At 40.5% G+C, this 16,578-nt stretch overlaps 1 gene segment (V, D, J or C); it reads right to left on the bottom strand.

The window, feature by feature from the left end:
* Positions 1–208: 208 nt before the first annotated feature.
* LOC101685623 lies at positions 209–11,157 on the bottom strand. The segment is given in 3 exon segments: positions 209–522; positions 4,713–5,039; positions 11,112–11,157. Coding segments are annotated over 3 exon segments (687 nt in total).
* Positions 11,158–16,578: the final 5,421 nt, after the last annotated feature.

Below are 16,578 nucleotides of genomic sequence, written 5' to 3' on the forward strand. Positions count from 1 at the left end.
ATCCCAGAATCATGTGTCCAGAGAGGCTCCCTTGGGGAAAAAGCTTGAAGGCACGAATGGCAAAGGCCCTGACAGGAAACCTGCCCATATCATCAGCTGTGCCTGCTCCTGGGGCTTAAAGACAGAACTGGTGAGTGGTGTGCACCCCCTGGTGGTCCAGATCCCGTCCTACAGTGAGGATTGTGTCTGGGCTCACACTGATGTCCCCTCACTGTGTCTGTTGCAAGTAATACATGGCCGTGTCCTTGGCTCTCAGGCTGTTCATCTGCAGATACAGCGTGTTCTTGCCGTTGTCTCTGGAGATGGTGAATTGGCCCTTCACAGAGTCTGCATAGCTTGTGCTGCTTCCATCATAGCTAATATATGCGACCCACTGCAGCCCCTTCCCTGGAGGCTTGCGAAACCAGTTCATGTAGTAGCTGCTGAAGGTGAAACCAGAGGCTGCACAGGAGAGTCTCAGGGACCCACTAGGCTTCACTAGGTCTCCCCCAGATTCCACCAACTGCATCTCACACTGGACACCTGCAGACACAAGACATCCTTGTCAGGAAACTGTCACACACCCACTCTTTGTCTCACTCATATCCACTCTCACACTCACGGTCTCTTATTCTGTGTAAATTACCTTATAAATTATAGAGCAACAAGGAAAACCCAGCCCAGCACAAACTCCATGGTGAGTTTTCTCTGTCCTCTCCTAATTACTGAGTGGGAACAGCTGGAAATCCCGTGGCTGGGTTGCCTCTCCAAGCTGCAGGCTCCAGACTGGGCTGTTTTAATCTGCAGAGGGAGGTCCATATTTGCATGCCCTCTAACTATATATCCAGCTTGGGATCTAAGCTGATGGAGAGGGCAGTGACCAGAGCAGGTGTGACTGCTGTGACTTTGTGGCATTGACAGGATTTGGGAAAAATTATTTTTTTATTATATGATTTTCCAGAGTACACACTTGGCCTCCTGTGCTCTTTCTACACATTTACCCACATCTTGGGGTGTTTGTTTCATGTTACACCATAAAGAGTTTTGAACATACACCCATAATTATAGAGGTTGTGTAAGGTGTCCAAGAGCATGTGTGGGGTGTGAGCCCCAGGAATTGGCCTGGGGTCCTCCCCCCACAGACCTCATGTCCTCTGAATCGCCTTTAGGACAGAGTGGGCAGGTTCATGAGGAAGGTGGAATCTCTGCTGTTGATGGGGACAAGATGATTTTGCTTCTTTTAGATTTTCTCTAAAAAGTAGAGAGAATTAGTGTTTGTGCAGTTCTATTTTCAAGTCTCTAACATTTCAGTATCTCTACGTTCCTCCCAAGTCATCTCTGGCATTATCTGCAATAGCTGTGATGAGTGTACTTCACACAGGATGAAATGCACAAGTGTAGATTGTGTGATATGGTAAACCCTTTTGTCAGAATCAGCATTATCCAGAGCAAGCAAATCAATTTCCCACAAAATTTCATCTATTTTCTTTGAAATTCTTCCTTCCTCATTCCTTCTTCACTCTGTCCCCACATTACTAATGATCTCATGTTACCTTACACAAGCTTTAATTTTCTAGCATATATAATTTTGTAATTGTATTAAGTTTAACTTTATTTCTACTTCTATTGCTCAAATACTTGACAAGACCATGATATTTATTACTTTTTTAAACGTTTTTATTTACTTTTTTTTTTGATAGGCAACATTCCAAAGATGACAAAGAGCACAATATGTTCAGTTTAAAAAAATTTCTTTTCAGTATTCCAGAATTCATTCTTTATGCATTACACCCAGTGCTGTGGAAAGAACCAAGATGCCCTTCAACGGATGAATGGATAAGGAAGATGTGGTCCATATACACTATGGGGTATTATGCCTCCATCAGAAAGGATGAATACCCAACTTTTGTAGCAACATGGATGGGACTGGAAGAGATGATGCTGAGTGAAATAAGTCAATCAGAGAGAGTCAATTATCATATGGTTTCACTTATTTGTGGAGCGTAACAAATAGCATGGAGGACAAGGGGAGTTAGAGAGGAGAAGGGAGTTGGGGGAAATTGGAAGGGAAGGTGAACCATGAGAGACTATGGACTCTGAAAAACAATCTGAGGGGTTTGAAGTGGTGGGGGTGAGGGGGGTTGGGGTACCAGGTCGTGGGTATTATAGAGGGCACGGATTGCATGGAGCACTGGGTGTGGTGAAAAATAATGAATACTGTTTTTCTGAAAATAAATAAATTGAAAAAATTAAAAAAAAAAGAAATAAGTCAAGCAGAGAGTCAATTATCATATGGTTTCACTTATTTGTGGAGCAAAACAAATAACATGGAGGACATAGGGAGATGGAGAGGAGAAGGGAATTGAGGGAAATTGGTGGTGAAGATGAAGCAGGAGAGACTGTGGACTCTGAAAAAACAATATGAGGCTTTTGAAGGGGCGGGGGTTTGGAGGTTGGGTGAGCCCGGTGGTGGGTATTATGGAGGGCACATATTTCATGGAACACTGGGCATGGTACATAAACAATGAATTCTGGTACACTGGAAAGAAATTTAAAAAATTTAAAAAGCTAAAATCACTTGACAGGTTCTACAGTAAGAATGCAATAAAGTTTGGAATGTTGTGATTAAAAAATACAATGATATATTACCTTATACGATTTAGAAAGACTAAAATTAACAAGATAGGGAACAACAAATGTTGAAGAGGTTGTGGAGAAAGGGGAACCCTCTTATGCTGTTGATGGATATGAAAGTTGTTACAGTCACTTTGGAAAACAGTGTCTAGGTTCTTCAAAAAGTTAAAAATAGAACTACCCTTTGACTCAGCCACTGCACTACTATTTACCCCAAAGAAACATATGCAGTGAAAAAAGGGGTACATGAGCCCCAATATTTATAGGAGTAATGTTCACTATAGCAAACTGTAGAAGGAACTGAGGTGTTCTTCCATATATAAATGGTATGAAAATGACGATGTGGTCCATATATACAATTGAATATTACTCAGCCATCAGAAAGGATGAATACATACCATTTCATTGACTTGGATGGAACCGGAGGGTGTTATGTGAAGTAGAATAAGTCAAGCAAAGAATGATAATTATGCTGTGGTTTCACTTCTACGTGGAGCATAAGGAATAGTGAGGAGGACCACAGAGAATTCAATTATCATATGGTTTCTCTTACTTGTGGAGCATAAGGAATAACATGAAGGACATTAGGAGAGGGAAAGGGAAACTGAATTGCAGTAAATTGGAGAGGGATATGAAACATGAGAGACCGTGGACTCTGAGAAACAAACAGGGTTTTAGAGTGGAGGGGGGTGGAGGCAAGGGTGAGCCTGATGGTGGGTGTTAAGGAGGGCACGTATTGCATGGAGCAGTGGGTGCGGTGCATAAGCAGTGAATCTTGGAACACTGAAAAATAAAATAAAATAAAATAAATAAAATAAAAAAATAAAAAGAAATCAGAGAGTGAGACAAACCATGAGAGACTCTGGATTCTGGGAAACAAACAAGAGTTATAGAAGTGAGGGTGGTGGGGAATGGGGCAGCCAGGTGATGGGGATTAAGGAGGGCAGGTGACGTGATGAATGTTATACACAACTAATGAATCTTTGAACACTTCACCAAAAACTAATAATGTACTATATGCTGGCTAAGTAAATATTAAAAAATAATATAGACTTTTTTCAAGTTTTTAAATTTTTTTTTCAGTTCCAGAATTCATTGTTTATGCACCAAGGAAATACGTGCTTTGAATGACACACTGGACCACTTAGAGTCCTTTATTATTTATTTGGGCCCTTTCTCTTTTATTTTGGTAAATTTAAGTGGAGGATTCTGAGATGTATTGTGTTGTTTTTTTTTTTTCCCACAAAGGATCATGTGACGTGATGAGCACATGGTTTTATACTGAACAGATGGAGTGTTGAATATTATATCATATCTAATTGAGTTAGAAAAAAAATATGCAGACCCTGGTTTCTTTGATCTGTTCTGTGTTTCTTAGTTTTTATATAATTTCTTCCTGCTCTAATCTTGCTATATCCTTCCTTCTGCTATATTTAAGATTCAGCTGCTCTTTCTCTAGCACCTTTAATGTTAGGTTGTTTATTTGAGATTTTTCTTGCTTCTTGAGGTCTTCCTGTATGCTGTGTATTTCTGTCTTAGGAACGCCTTTGCTGCAGAGAAGTTACAGGATGGTGATAGAGTTTTTCTACTATTTTCTGAAATTTAATTTTATTTTTTTAGTGGAGGTTTTATACTCCTGTGTGTATGTGTGTGTGTGTGTGTGTGTGTGTGTGTGTGTGTGTGTGTGTGTGTGTGTGTATGTGTGCGTGTGATCTTCTGGCTCCGATGGAGGTTCTTGTGATCCACAGTGATTGCCACTGAGATTCTTATGAAGGTTCTGTTGACCTGCATCAGGATATTTGTAATTTATTGGTATTTAAGGACAAGAGGAAACTAATGTAACTGACATCTTTTTGTATATTTCTCTTCCTGCTACAACTAAGTTTCTAAGTCAGAGAGTGAATAGGTAAGCACAGAATGATGTCAAGAAGGCTCCTTGGGGAAACTGCTCTATGGAGAGGAAACCTCAGACCCTGGCAGGAAATATGTCATAGACTCCATCTGCACCTGCTCCTGGGATTAAAGACAGAACTGGTGAGGAGTGTGCACCCTCTGCTGGTCTGATACCCTTGTAGTTTGAGGTTTGTGTCTGGGCTCACACTGATTTCCCCTCACTGTGTCTCTCGCACAGTAATACACGGCCGTGTCCTCAGCTCTCAGGCTGCTCATCTGCAGATACAGCGTGTTCTTCCCATTGTCTCTGGAGATGGTGAATTGGCCTTTCACAGAGTCTGCATAGTATGTGTAACTACTACTACTGCTAATATATGCGACCCGCTGCAGCCCCTTCCCTGGAGTCTGCCGGACCCAGCTCATGCCATAGTTACTGAAGGTGAATCCAGAGGCTGCACAGGAGAGTCTCAGGGACCCCCCAGGCTTCGCCAGGTCTCCCCCAGACTCCACCAGCTGCACCTCACACTGGACACCTGCAGACACAAGACATCCTGGTCAGGAAACTGTCACACACCCATGGTTTCTCTCACTCATATTCACTCACATCCTCAATGTCTGTTGTTCACCATGAATTACCTTTTAAAAGAGTAACAAGGGAAATCCAGCCAAGCACAAACTTCATGGTGAGTTCTTGGTGTTCTGCCCTGATCAGTGAATGTGGACACCTGGAAATCCCAGGGCTGGGGCTTCTCTCCCAGCTGCATGGTCCAGGCTGGGCTGTTTTATTCAGTGGAGGGAAGACCCTATTTGCATGTCCTCTGAGTATATATTTAGCTCCAGACTTAGGTTCAGTTCTTTACAAGTTAAAAACAACGATTGCTTTGTTTGTAGATCACTGATCTACAAAGATCACTGAGAGCACTTAGACAGTATGTGGTATTCTTTTTGTTGTTGTTGTTGTTGTTTGTTTGTTTGTTTAAGTAATGCATTTATCGAGCTTCTGGGCACCTCAGTGGGTTAAAACTTCTGCCTGTGGCTCAAGTCATGATCCTGTGGTCCTGGGATCCAGCCCTCCATCAGGCTCTCTGCCTAGCCAGGAGCCTGCTTCACCCACTCCGCCTGCCTCTCTGCCTACTTGTGATCTCTTTTTGTCAAATAAATAAATATATATTTTTCAATGCATTTATTGGTAGGGAACGTTGATACGGGACATCAAGATTATAAATTCCCATTCAGAGTTAATAATTCTATCAAAGTCAAGTTGAAATATATCTTTAATATATGAATGAATAAATTTTGCCAAACATACTAGGATTATAAGTTTCCAAGCTTTCTTTTGTGTTCCATTGTCCTGTGTGTCTGTTTTTAATGCCAGTACCATACTGTTTTCATGACAATGGTTTTGTAATCTAGTTTGAAATTGGAGTGTGCTGACTTCGTGTGGATTAGTCACCTGTTTGCTTCCTTTCTTTCTTTAAAAAAAATTATTTATTTTTAAATTTCTTTTCAGTGTTACTGAATTCATTGTTTATGTACCACACCCAGTGCTTCATGCAATACTTGCCCTCCATAATGCCCACCACCAGGCTCACCCAAACTCCTATCCCCCTCCCTTCCAAAACCCTCAGTTAGTTCCTTCTAGTCCACAGACTCTCATGGTTCATCTCCTCCTCCAATTTCTCCCAACTCCCTTCTCCTCTCCATCTCCCCCTGTCTTCTGTGTTCTTCTTTATGGTTCACAAATAAGCAAAACCATATGATATTTGACTCTCTCTGCTTGACTGATTTCACTCAGCAGTATTCTAATGTGTGAAGAGAATGTTTTTCTTTTTTTTTCTATTTCTAGAATTTTAAAAATTATTGTGTTATGCTAGTGAGCATGCAGTACATCATTAGTTTTTTTCCCCCACTGTGTAATTTTTCCTGCTTTGTCAGAGATTATTTGACCATAAAGTTGAGGGTCCAAACTGGGCTCTCTCCTCTGTTCCACTGGTGTATATGTCTGTTTATGTGCCAGTACCATGATGTCTTGGTGATCACAGCTTTGTAGTAAAGCTTGAAATCATGTAATGTGATGTCCCAGTTTTTTTTTTTTCTTTTTCTTTTTCAACATTTCCTTAGCAGTTCAATGTCTTTTCTGGTTCCATACAAATTTTAGGAGTGCTTGTTCCAGCACAAAATGATGAAAAAGCATTCCATGCTCATGGATTGGAAGAATAAACATTGTTAAAATATCTATACTGTCCAGAGCAATCTATACTTCCAGCCATCTCTATCAAAATTCCAGTGGCATTTTTCAAAACAAGAACTTTGAATGACACACTAGATTAGACTGATTTCTTTTTTATTTAATTTTTATTAACATATAATGTATTATTAGTCCCAGTGATACAGGTCTGTGAATCCTCAGACTTAAACACTTCTCAGCACTCACTATAGCACATACTCTCTCAATGTAACCCAACCACCCCTGATTTCTTATTTTATGTTTTAAATTTTTTAATTTAAATTCAGTTCAGTTAAAACACACTGCATTACCGGTTTCAGGGGTAGATTTAGTGATTTATCAGTTGCGTATAACACCTCTGCTCATTCCATCACGTGCCCTCCTTAATGCCCATCAGCCAGTTATCCCACCCCCCCCAACCACCCCTGGTTTGAACACAAAATTTTGAGTATAATTTCAGGATTTGGACTGGGGAATATTCTTCCTAGAATTCTATATTTATTTATTTATTTATATATTCTCACAATATTATCTGCTTAAATTCCTTTTAAAATTATTTTCAGTTAGCCACCATTACTTTTGGCTGCTGTATTCAACAATTCTTTATTTGTGTATAACAGCCAGTGCTCATCCAACACGTGTCCTTATTGCCTATTACCAAATTAACCCATCCCCTGACCTCCACCTCTCCAAAACACTGTTTGTTCCCCAGAGAAATATATTGATTTCTTTTTTTTTTAATTTTATTTATTTATTTGACAGACAGAGATCCCAAGTAGGCAGAGAAGCAGGCAGAGAGAGAAGAAGGGAAGCAGGCTCCCTGCTGAGCAGAGAGCCAGATGCGGGGCTTGAACCCAGGACCCTGGGATCATGACCTGAGCCGAAGGCAGAGGCCTTAACCCACTGAGCCACCCAGGCACCCCAATATATTGATTTCTGATGTTATTTATTTGGGGATTTCTCTTTTATTTTTGATAAATCTAGGCAGAGGTTTCTCAATTTTATTTTTTTTTCAGAGAAACAAACTTTTTAAAAAAAAAAAAAACTTGTTCTCTCTCTTTTTAGAATTTTATATCATTTATTTCTGCTCTAGTCTCTAGTATTTCCTTCCTTTTGCTGTATTTAGGCTTTAGTCATTGTACTTTCTCCAGATCCTTCAGATGTAACATTAGCTGGACTCTTTTTCATTTTTTAGAGTTTTTTTTTTTTTTTTTTTTTTTTTTTTTTTTTGCATTTATTTGACAGAGAGAGAAATCACAAGTAGGCAGATGCTGGCAGAGAGAAAGAGAGGGGAAAGCGGACTCTCCACTGGGCAGAGAGCCTGATGTGGGGCCCAATTCCAGGACGCTGAGATCATGACCTGAGACAAAGGAAGAAGCTTAACCCACTGAGCCACCCAGTTGCAACACGTTAGTGTGCCTTTCAAATTTTTCTTGCTTCTTGATGTCTTCCTATATGCTGTATATTTCTCTCTTAGGACCACCTTTGCTGCAGAAAAATTAGGGGAAAGTGATGAAGGTTTTACTCTCTTGTGTGAGTGAATAAGTGTGTGTGTGTGTGTGTGAGAGAGAGAGAGAAAGAAAGAGAGAGTGAGTGCGTGTGTGTAATGTTCATACTCCACATCCGAAACACACGTGTTGTAGGTTTCACTGCTTTACCTTGTTGTCACTAATATTGATGCTGTGAACTTTGTTTAAGATAGTGACACCACCCACCCCCACCAAGCACCTTTCTTCTTTTGCTTTAGACTGTTGATGCCTCTGTGGCCTCATGTCCAGCATACACTTTATGCTCCTTCTATCAAGTGTACAGGTTAATCTGGGTGACTGTGCTGCATACTGTGTGCCTCTGGGATTCCTGTAAAGTTGATAACCATCAGGATATTTGTGATTGATTGGTATTTTAGGACAGGAATAAACAATGTTAGTGGCTCTGTATTTTGTGCATTTTTTTGTGATTTTTTAAAATTTATTTTTTATTTATTTTCAGCATAACAGTATTCATTATTTTTGCACCACACCCAGTGCTCCATGCAATCCATGCCCTCTATAATACCCACCACCTGGTACCCCGACCTCCCACCCCTGCCCCTTCAAAACCCTCAGATTGTTTTTCAGAGTCCATAGTCTCTCATGGTTCACCTCCCCTTCCAAATTCCCCCAACTTCCTTCTCCTCTCTATCTCCCCATGTCCTCCATGCTATTTGTTATGCTCCACCTCAGTGTGTGAAAGGAATCCATCAGAATCCTAGAGGAGAACATAGGAACTAATCTCTTCAATATCAGCCACAGCAACTTCTTTCAAAAAATGAAAGAAAATGGGATTGGGAGGGAGACAAACCATAAGTGACTCTTAATCTCACAAAAGAAACTGAGGTTTGCTGGGGGGAGGGGGTTTGGGAGAAGGGGGTGGGATTATGGACATTGGGGAGGGTATGTGCTTTGGTGAGTGCTGTGAAGTGTGTAAACCTGGTGATTCACAGACCTGTACCCCTGGGGATAAAAATATATGTTTATAAAAAATAAAAAAATTATACAAATTAAAAAAAAAGGAAACAGTAAAGAAAACAAAGAGGCAACCCACGGAATGGGAGAAGCTATTTGTAAATGACAGTACAGACAAAAGGTTGATATCCAGGATCTATAATGAACTCCTCAAACTCAACACACACAAAACAGACAATCATATCAAAAAAATGGGCAGAAGATATGGACAGAGACTTCTTCAATAAAGACATACAAATGGCTATCAGACACATGAAAAAATGTTCATCATCACTTGCCATCAGGGAGATTCAAATTAAAACAACATTGAGATATCACCTTACACCAGTTAGAATGGCCAAAATTAGCAACACAGGAAACAACATGTGTTGTAGGGGATGTGGAGAAAGGGGAATCCTCTTCCACTGTTGCTGGGAATGCAAGTTGGTGCAGCCTCTTTGGAGAACAGTGTGGAGATTCCTCAAGAAATTAAAAATAGAACTTCCCTATGACCCTGCCATTGCACTCCTGGGTATTTACCCCAAAGATACAGATGTCGTGAAAAGAAGGGCCATCTATACCCCAATGTTTATAGCTGCAATGGCCACGATCGCCAAACTATGGAAAGAACCAAGATGCCCTTCAACGGACGAATGGATAAGGAAGATATGGTCCATATACACTATGGAGTATTATGCCTCCATCAGAAAGGATGAATACCCAACATTTGTAACAACATGGACGGGACTGGAAGAGAGTATGCTGAGTGAAATAAGCCAAGCAGAGAGAGTCAATTATCATATGGTTTCACTTATTTGTGGAGCATAACAAATAGCATGGAGGACATGGGGAGATGGAGAGGAAAACGAAGTTGGGGTAAATTGGAAGGGGAGGTGAATCATGAGAGACAATGGACTCTGAAAAACATTCTGAGGGTTTTGAAAGGGGGGTTGGGAGGTCGGGGTACCAGTTGGTGGGTATTATAGAGGGCACGGATTGCATGGAGCACTGGGTGTGATGCAAAAATAATGAATACTGTTATGCTGAAAAATAAAAAAAATAAATTAAAAAAAAAGATATGTCTCCAAAGGCAAAGGAAACAAAAGCGAAAATGAACTTTTGGGACTTCATCAAAATCAAAAGCTTCTGCACAGCAAAGGAAACAGTCAAGAAAACAAATAGGCAACCCACGGAATGGGCGAAGATATTTTGTGCATTTTAGTATAATTATTTCACTTAGAATAAACTTTTGAAGTCAGAGAGTGAAGAGGTAAGCACTGAATCATGTGTGCAGAGAGGGTCCCTGATGAATACTGTTCTATGGAGAGTAATCCCCAGAGCCTTACAGGAAACCTGCCCATAACCTCCATCTGCATCTACTCCTGTGCTTAAAGACAGAACTGGTGGTTATTGTACACCCGTGGTGGTCCAGATCCCTCTTAGAGTGAGGTTTTTGTCTGGACTCAAGCTGATGTCCTCCCACGCTGTCTCTTGCACAGTAATACAGGGCTGTGTCCAGGGCTCTGAGCCTGTTCATCTGCAGATACAGCATGTTTTTGTCATTGTCTCTGGAGATGGTGAACTCGCCCTTCACAGAGTCTGCATAGTTTGTGCTACTTCCATCATAGCTAATATATGCGACCCACTGCAGCCCCTTCCTTGGAGCCTGGCTGACCCAGCTCATGCCGTAGCTACTGAAGGTAAATCCAGAGGCTGCGCAGGAGAGTCTCAGGGACCCCCAGGCTTTACTAGGTCTCCCCCAGACTCCACCAGCTGCACCTCACATTGGACATCTGCAGACATAGACGTCCTTGTGAGGAAACTGTCACACATCCATGGTTTCTCTAAGTCATATCCACTCACATCCTTAACGTCTCTTGCTCACCATGAATTACCTTTTAAAAGAGCAACAAGGAACAACCATCCAAGCTCAAACTCCATGGTGAATTGTCAATGTTCTGTCTTGATTACTGAATGGACCACCTGGAAATACTGTGCTGGGGTTCCTCTCCCAGCTGCAGAGTCAGGGCTAAGCTGTTTTAATCTGCAGAGGGAAGGTCATATTTACATATTCTCTGCGTATATAACACATTTGCCAGGTAGCATCCTCAAGATGGCAGTGACCTAGAGCATTCGTGAGGTTCCTGGTGGAGTTTGTTCACCAAGATATCTTTGAGGAAACCATGCTCTTTTATTTTGTCACTTTCCTAGAGAAACTACTTAGCACCCATTATCTTCATTTTTTCACAAGGCACCCCATTATTGTGATGTAGGTACTAATTTTACCACTGTTTTGCAGGTGGATATGTACACACTGCAGCACAGAATTGTAGTTTGAACGTCCAGGGGTACACATCAGGTGAAATTAAGCCCCAGAGTGTGAGTCTGTGCTCCTCACCATGGGATCTATTTGCTCCCTTTAACCTTCTGCATAACAGAGTTGGACATGAGATTTGCAGGCTTCCTAAATTTGCAGAAGTCCCAGTAGACTGATGTGTGGAGACCAGGTCTTTCTGTCACAGAAACTTGGAGACACTGAGAACCATTGACAGAGAATCACAGAGCTGCTGAAGACACTGTGGGTTATCAACAAACACAAGGGGCGTATACACCTGATCTCTTGGAAGACATCAATGGTAAACTTCAATAAAGATAAATGAATGGAATTATTAGTTAAGCAGTTAACCTCAGAACACCTGAAATCAGAAAGCATGCTGTTAAAGACAATTCTTCATCTTTGAAATGGGGGTCACTGTACTTCTACATTCATATTTATTTCGATGATGATATCAATTATGTTCATCCCAATGCTTTGCCCTTGGCAAATGTGGTTATGACCATTTTGATGATTTATTCTGAAAAAATGGAAGACTCTTCTGTATTTCGACAGATTTACAAAATGTTTACTGTGTCCTTTATGGGAGAACTGAACAGAGAATTTAGCTAGAAGCCCTTGAGAGGAGACCATGCCCAATACAACTCTTGTCCTGGATCATGCGCTTCATGGTTTTTGATTCAGAAGGATTGTGAGAGCACCCTGATGATCCCAGTGCACCAGTAGGTGTCACATACCCTTGCAGAGATACAAGGACTCCTCTTCGCTCTTCCCAACTTATCCAGCATATGAGGAGTTACCACTCAGCATAACCATTACAGATTGTCTTTTTGAAAGCATATGTCCTCATACTTACTTCCTTTACTTGAGATACTCACTCTGCTCCTTGACTACAATATCCTGCTCTATTTATTATATTCAGAGATGAGCAGGAATCTTGAATTAAGTCCCTACGATGTATCAGGTGCCCTCAAACTGCTGAAGTCTTTCCCTCCCGAGGGTATATTTTCATAGGTTCTATTATATGGGAAATGTCTCTGAGTAAGGTGAGGGTCAACTACTTGTCTTGGAGTGGTAGACCTAGAAACCATGTCTCTATATGTTTCCAACTATATTTGATGTCAATCACTAATGAAATTGCCATAGATCTGAGAATTGTGTTCAGCAGTTATTGGATTTTAGTCATTCTGACAGGTATGAATTGTGTTCAGCAGTTATTGGATTTTAGTCATTCTGACATGGTTTTGATTTGTGCTTTCCCGATGTTTGGGGCCTCATGCCTAGAAGGGGTTAACCCAATAGAGCAACAGTTCTTGGGAACCTCTTCAACCGAGGACCTTCACAGGTGGCAAGCTAGAGTGCCACAGTGTCTCTCTGGTGATTGTTATGAGAACATTGTGAGGTTTGGCTTGTTGCCATTGCAGCTGCTCTCTCAAGACTAAGCTAATAAGGCTCCTGTGTTTTGTGAATATTGAGTTATGGCCTAAGTGTCCAAACCATGAAGGTCAAGGCTATCTGATATCTCTGCATGGCCAGCAACTCTCAGGCCAAAATAGAAACTAACACCAGATGTACAAGAGGTGATTCCCTTACTGTGTGGTATAAATCAGAACTCTGCAAAATAAACTTTGGCACTATTGGACATCCTCCTTGGTGGTCCTCCTGTCTCCATTTCTTTGTCTCTTAATTTATTTTCACATCCTCTTACCCTCACGTTCCTGGTCGGTTTGTCACACAGGCTGTGACACCCTATGATGACTGAGGTTGAGTGCCTTTTCATGTATCTGATATCCTTCTGGAGTCTTCCTTCAATAAATGTTTATTCCTTTCTTCTTCCCATTTCTTAACTGAATTATTTGCATGTTGAGTGTGGTAAAGTCTTTATAGATTATGGACATTATCAGATATGTCTTCGCAATTATCTTCTCCCATTTATGACTCATATGTGGAATTTGTGAAGGAAAAGAGGTGTATATAAGGGACGTGGCAAAAGAAAAAAGAGGAGGGAGGGAAACAACCACAAGTGACTCTTAGTAATAGAGAACAGACCGCAGGTTGATGGAGGGAGATGAGTGAGGACTGGGGAGATGGATGATGAGCATGAAAGAAAGCTATAGTTTTGATGAACACTAGGTGTTGTATGTAAGTGATGAATCACTGAGTTAGTCCCAGGGGTCACAGTTTTAGGGGTCACAGGAGCTTCTGCTTTTACCCCAGTACTGCTAAAACTGCAAGTAGTATTAGTCCAGAGAGCTGGCTTCCAAGGTTGCCTTTGCCATGGCTATATGGGCAGGATCCACATTCTATGGCTACAGCTTTCCAAATCTAGTGTTAAATACACTCAATATCAACAGTCATCCCAGACATCTTTGCTAGAAAAATTTTATATTGATGCCAACTCTGCTGTAAACACAATGATAATTAAAGGGTCCTGGGTCCCAAGATTACATTTCTTTTAGTTTCTGCACTGAGTTACTTGACTTCACATGAGCAACTACTGGCACGACAGAGGCACTCCTGCAGACCTTTGATCCTGATGGTCTCTGGTGAAGGGCTTTGTCTGCCAAGACGTCTGCAAAGCTTGTAAGTGCAGTGCAGGTCCTCAAGTGCACAGACACCAACACAAGGCACCTGCTCTGTTGTCTGCAGGTACAACTCCAGTGCTTGGAGGGACCTTCCTTCTCCTGAGAAATCCACATCACACAGGAGCCTGTTAACTCTGAGAGGAAGGGATTTCTTTCAAGTAAATTGCAATACAGAGATGGCCACTAATTCATGCATAGAGTTAATGATTCTCAAATACTTTGAAGGAAATGGAGTGAATGACCTGGAGATTATTAGGATCTAAACATTACAGGTCTAATAAGAGGTTTCAGGTACTATGTACATATTCCCAAAAGTCTTACAACAATAAGATAAGTATTAATTTACATGAATAGACATAAAATAGTGGTCAGATGACTAGAGAACAGATAGATGATAGATGGAGATTAGATAAGTTTATTTCATTTTAAAAGTCATTAGAGAGGAATTGATCATTATGAACAAACAGGATGCAAATGTCTATAATTGGTAATATTTTAAACACCATATGTTCCTACATAAAATATATTTTAATGCCACCTATGGCATATTCCAAGTAATCAATTATATCTTCAGTTATTTTCTGATTAAGTATAGACTCTGCATAGGTTAGCGATACCTCCTTGTAGATATTGGTTGATTTAATTTTCCTAAGGGTCTGGGCAGATCTGTCCTTCTAACAGCTAATAGATCATGCCTTTCAAACCTAAGTGATTACACAGATAAAATCAATGCACAAAATTCAGTTAGTTTGTTACACACTAAGAATGTAACTGTAGAAAGATAATTTGGAAATCAATTCCATTTACAATAGCACCAAAAAACACAAGGTACCATGAAATAAACTTAACCAAAGAGGTAAATGATCTATACTTGATAAACTACAGAACACTCATGAAAGAAATTGAAGACCACACAAAAAGATGGAAAAACATTTCATGCTCAGGGATCTGAAGAATAAACATTGTTAATGCGTCTCTGCTGCCCACAGGAATCAATACTTTCAATGCCATCCCAACCAAAATAAGATCAACATTTTTCAAAGTGCTGAAACAAAGAATCTTAAAAGTGGTATGGAACCAGAAGAGACCCCAAATTGCCAAGGAAATGTTGAAAAAGAAAAACAAAGTTAAGGATATCATGTTGCCTGATTTCAATCTATATTAAAAAGCTGTAATCACCAAGAGAGCCTGGTACTGGCACAAAAACAGACACATAGACCAGTAGAACAGAGTAGAGAGCCCAGATATGGACCCTCAACTCTATGGTCAAACAATCTTCGACAAAGTAGCAAAAAATATCCAATGGCAAAAAGAAAGCCATGCTGGGAAAATTGAACAGCTAAGAACAGAAGAATGAAACTCGACCATTCTTTTAATCCATACACAAAGATTAACTTGAAATGGATAAAAGACCTCAACACGAGGCAGGAATCCATCAGAATCATAGAAGAGAACATAGGCAGTAATCTATTCAATATCAGCCACAGCAACTTCTTTCAAGATATGTCTCCAAACACAAAGGAAACAAAAGCAAAAATGAATTTTTCAGACTTCATCATGATCAAAAGTTTCTGCACAGTAGAGGAAACAAACAAAGAGGCAACCCACGGAATGGGAGAAGGTATTTGCAAATGACCGTATAGACAAAAGGCTGATATGCAGGGTCTATAAAGAACTATTCAAATTCAACACACACAAAACAGATAATAATGTCAAAAAATGGGCAGAAGACATGAACAAACACTTCTCCAATGAAGCCATTTGAATAGTCAATTTTTGTATCAGCATGGATGTGACTGGAAGAGATTATGCTGAGTGAAATAAGTCAATCAGAGAGAGTCAATGATCATATGGTTTCACTTACTTGTGGAGCATAAGGAATAACATGGAGGACATGGGGAGATGGAGAGGAGAAGGGTGTTGGGTTAAATCAGAGAGGGAGATGAACCATGAGAGACTATGTGCTTCTGAGAAACAATCTGAGGGTTTTGCAGGAGAGGGGGGTGGGTCGTTGGGTGAGCTTGGTGTTGGGTATTATGGAGGGCACATATTGCATGGAGCACTGGGTGTGGGACATAAACAATGAATTATGGAACACTGAAAAGAAATAATTAAAAAAAGAAAAGTGATAACTAAGGTTAAAGCAGATCATAAGAGTGAGATCCTAATCAGATAGGACTGATATCTTTAAACAAAGAGGAATAGACACTAGGGATCTCGCTCTCTATAGGAGCACACTGAAGAAAAGCCACATGAGGACAGCAGGAAGGTGGCTGTCTGCAAGTCAAGAGAGGTCTCATCAGAAACCAGCTATGAAAGTATCATAACCTTGGACTTTCTAGCTTCTAGAAGTGGGAGAAAATAAACCTGTGTTGGCTAAGCAAAAATAGTAATATTAGTCATAGTAATAATAATAGTAATTATTATTATTGTAGTGGTAAA

The sequence above is a fragment of the Mustela putorius genome, unplaced genomic scaffold (genome assembly GCF_011764305.1).
Source record: "Mustela putorius furo isolate JIRA1106 unplaced genomic scaffold, ASM1176430v1.1 tig00000129_pilon_pilon_pilon, whole genome shotgun sequence".
NCBI classification, from domain to species: Eukaryota; Metazoa; Chordata; class Mammalia; order Carnivora; family Mustelidae; genus Mustela; species Mustela putorius.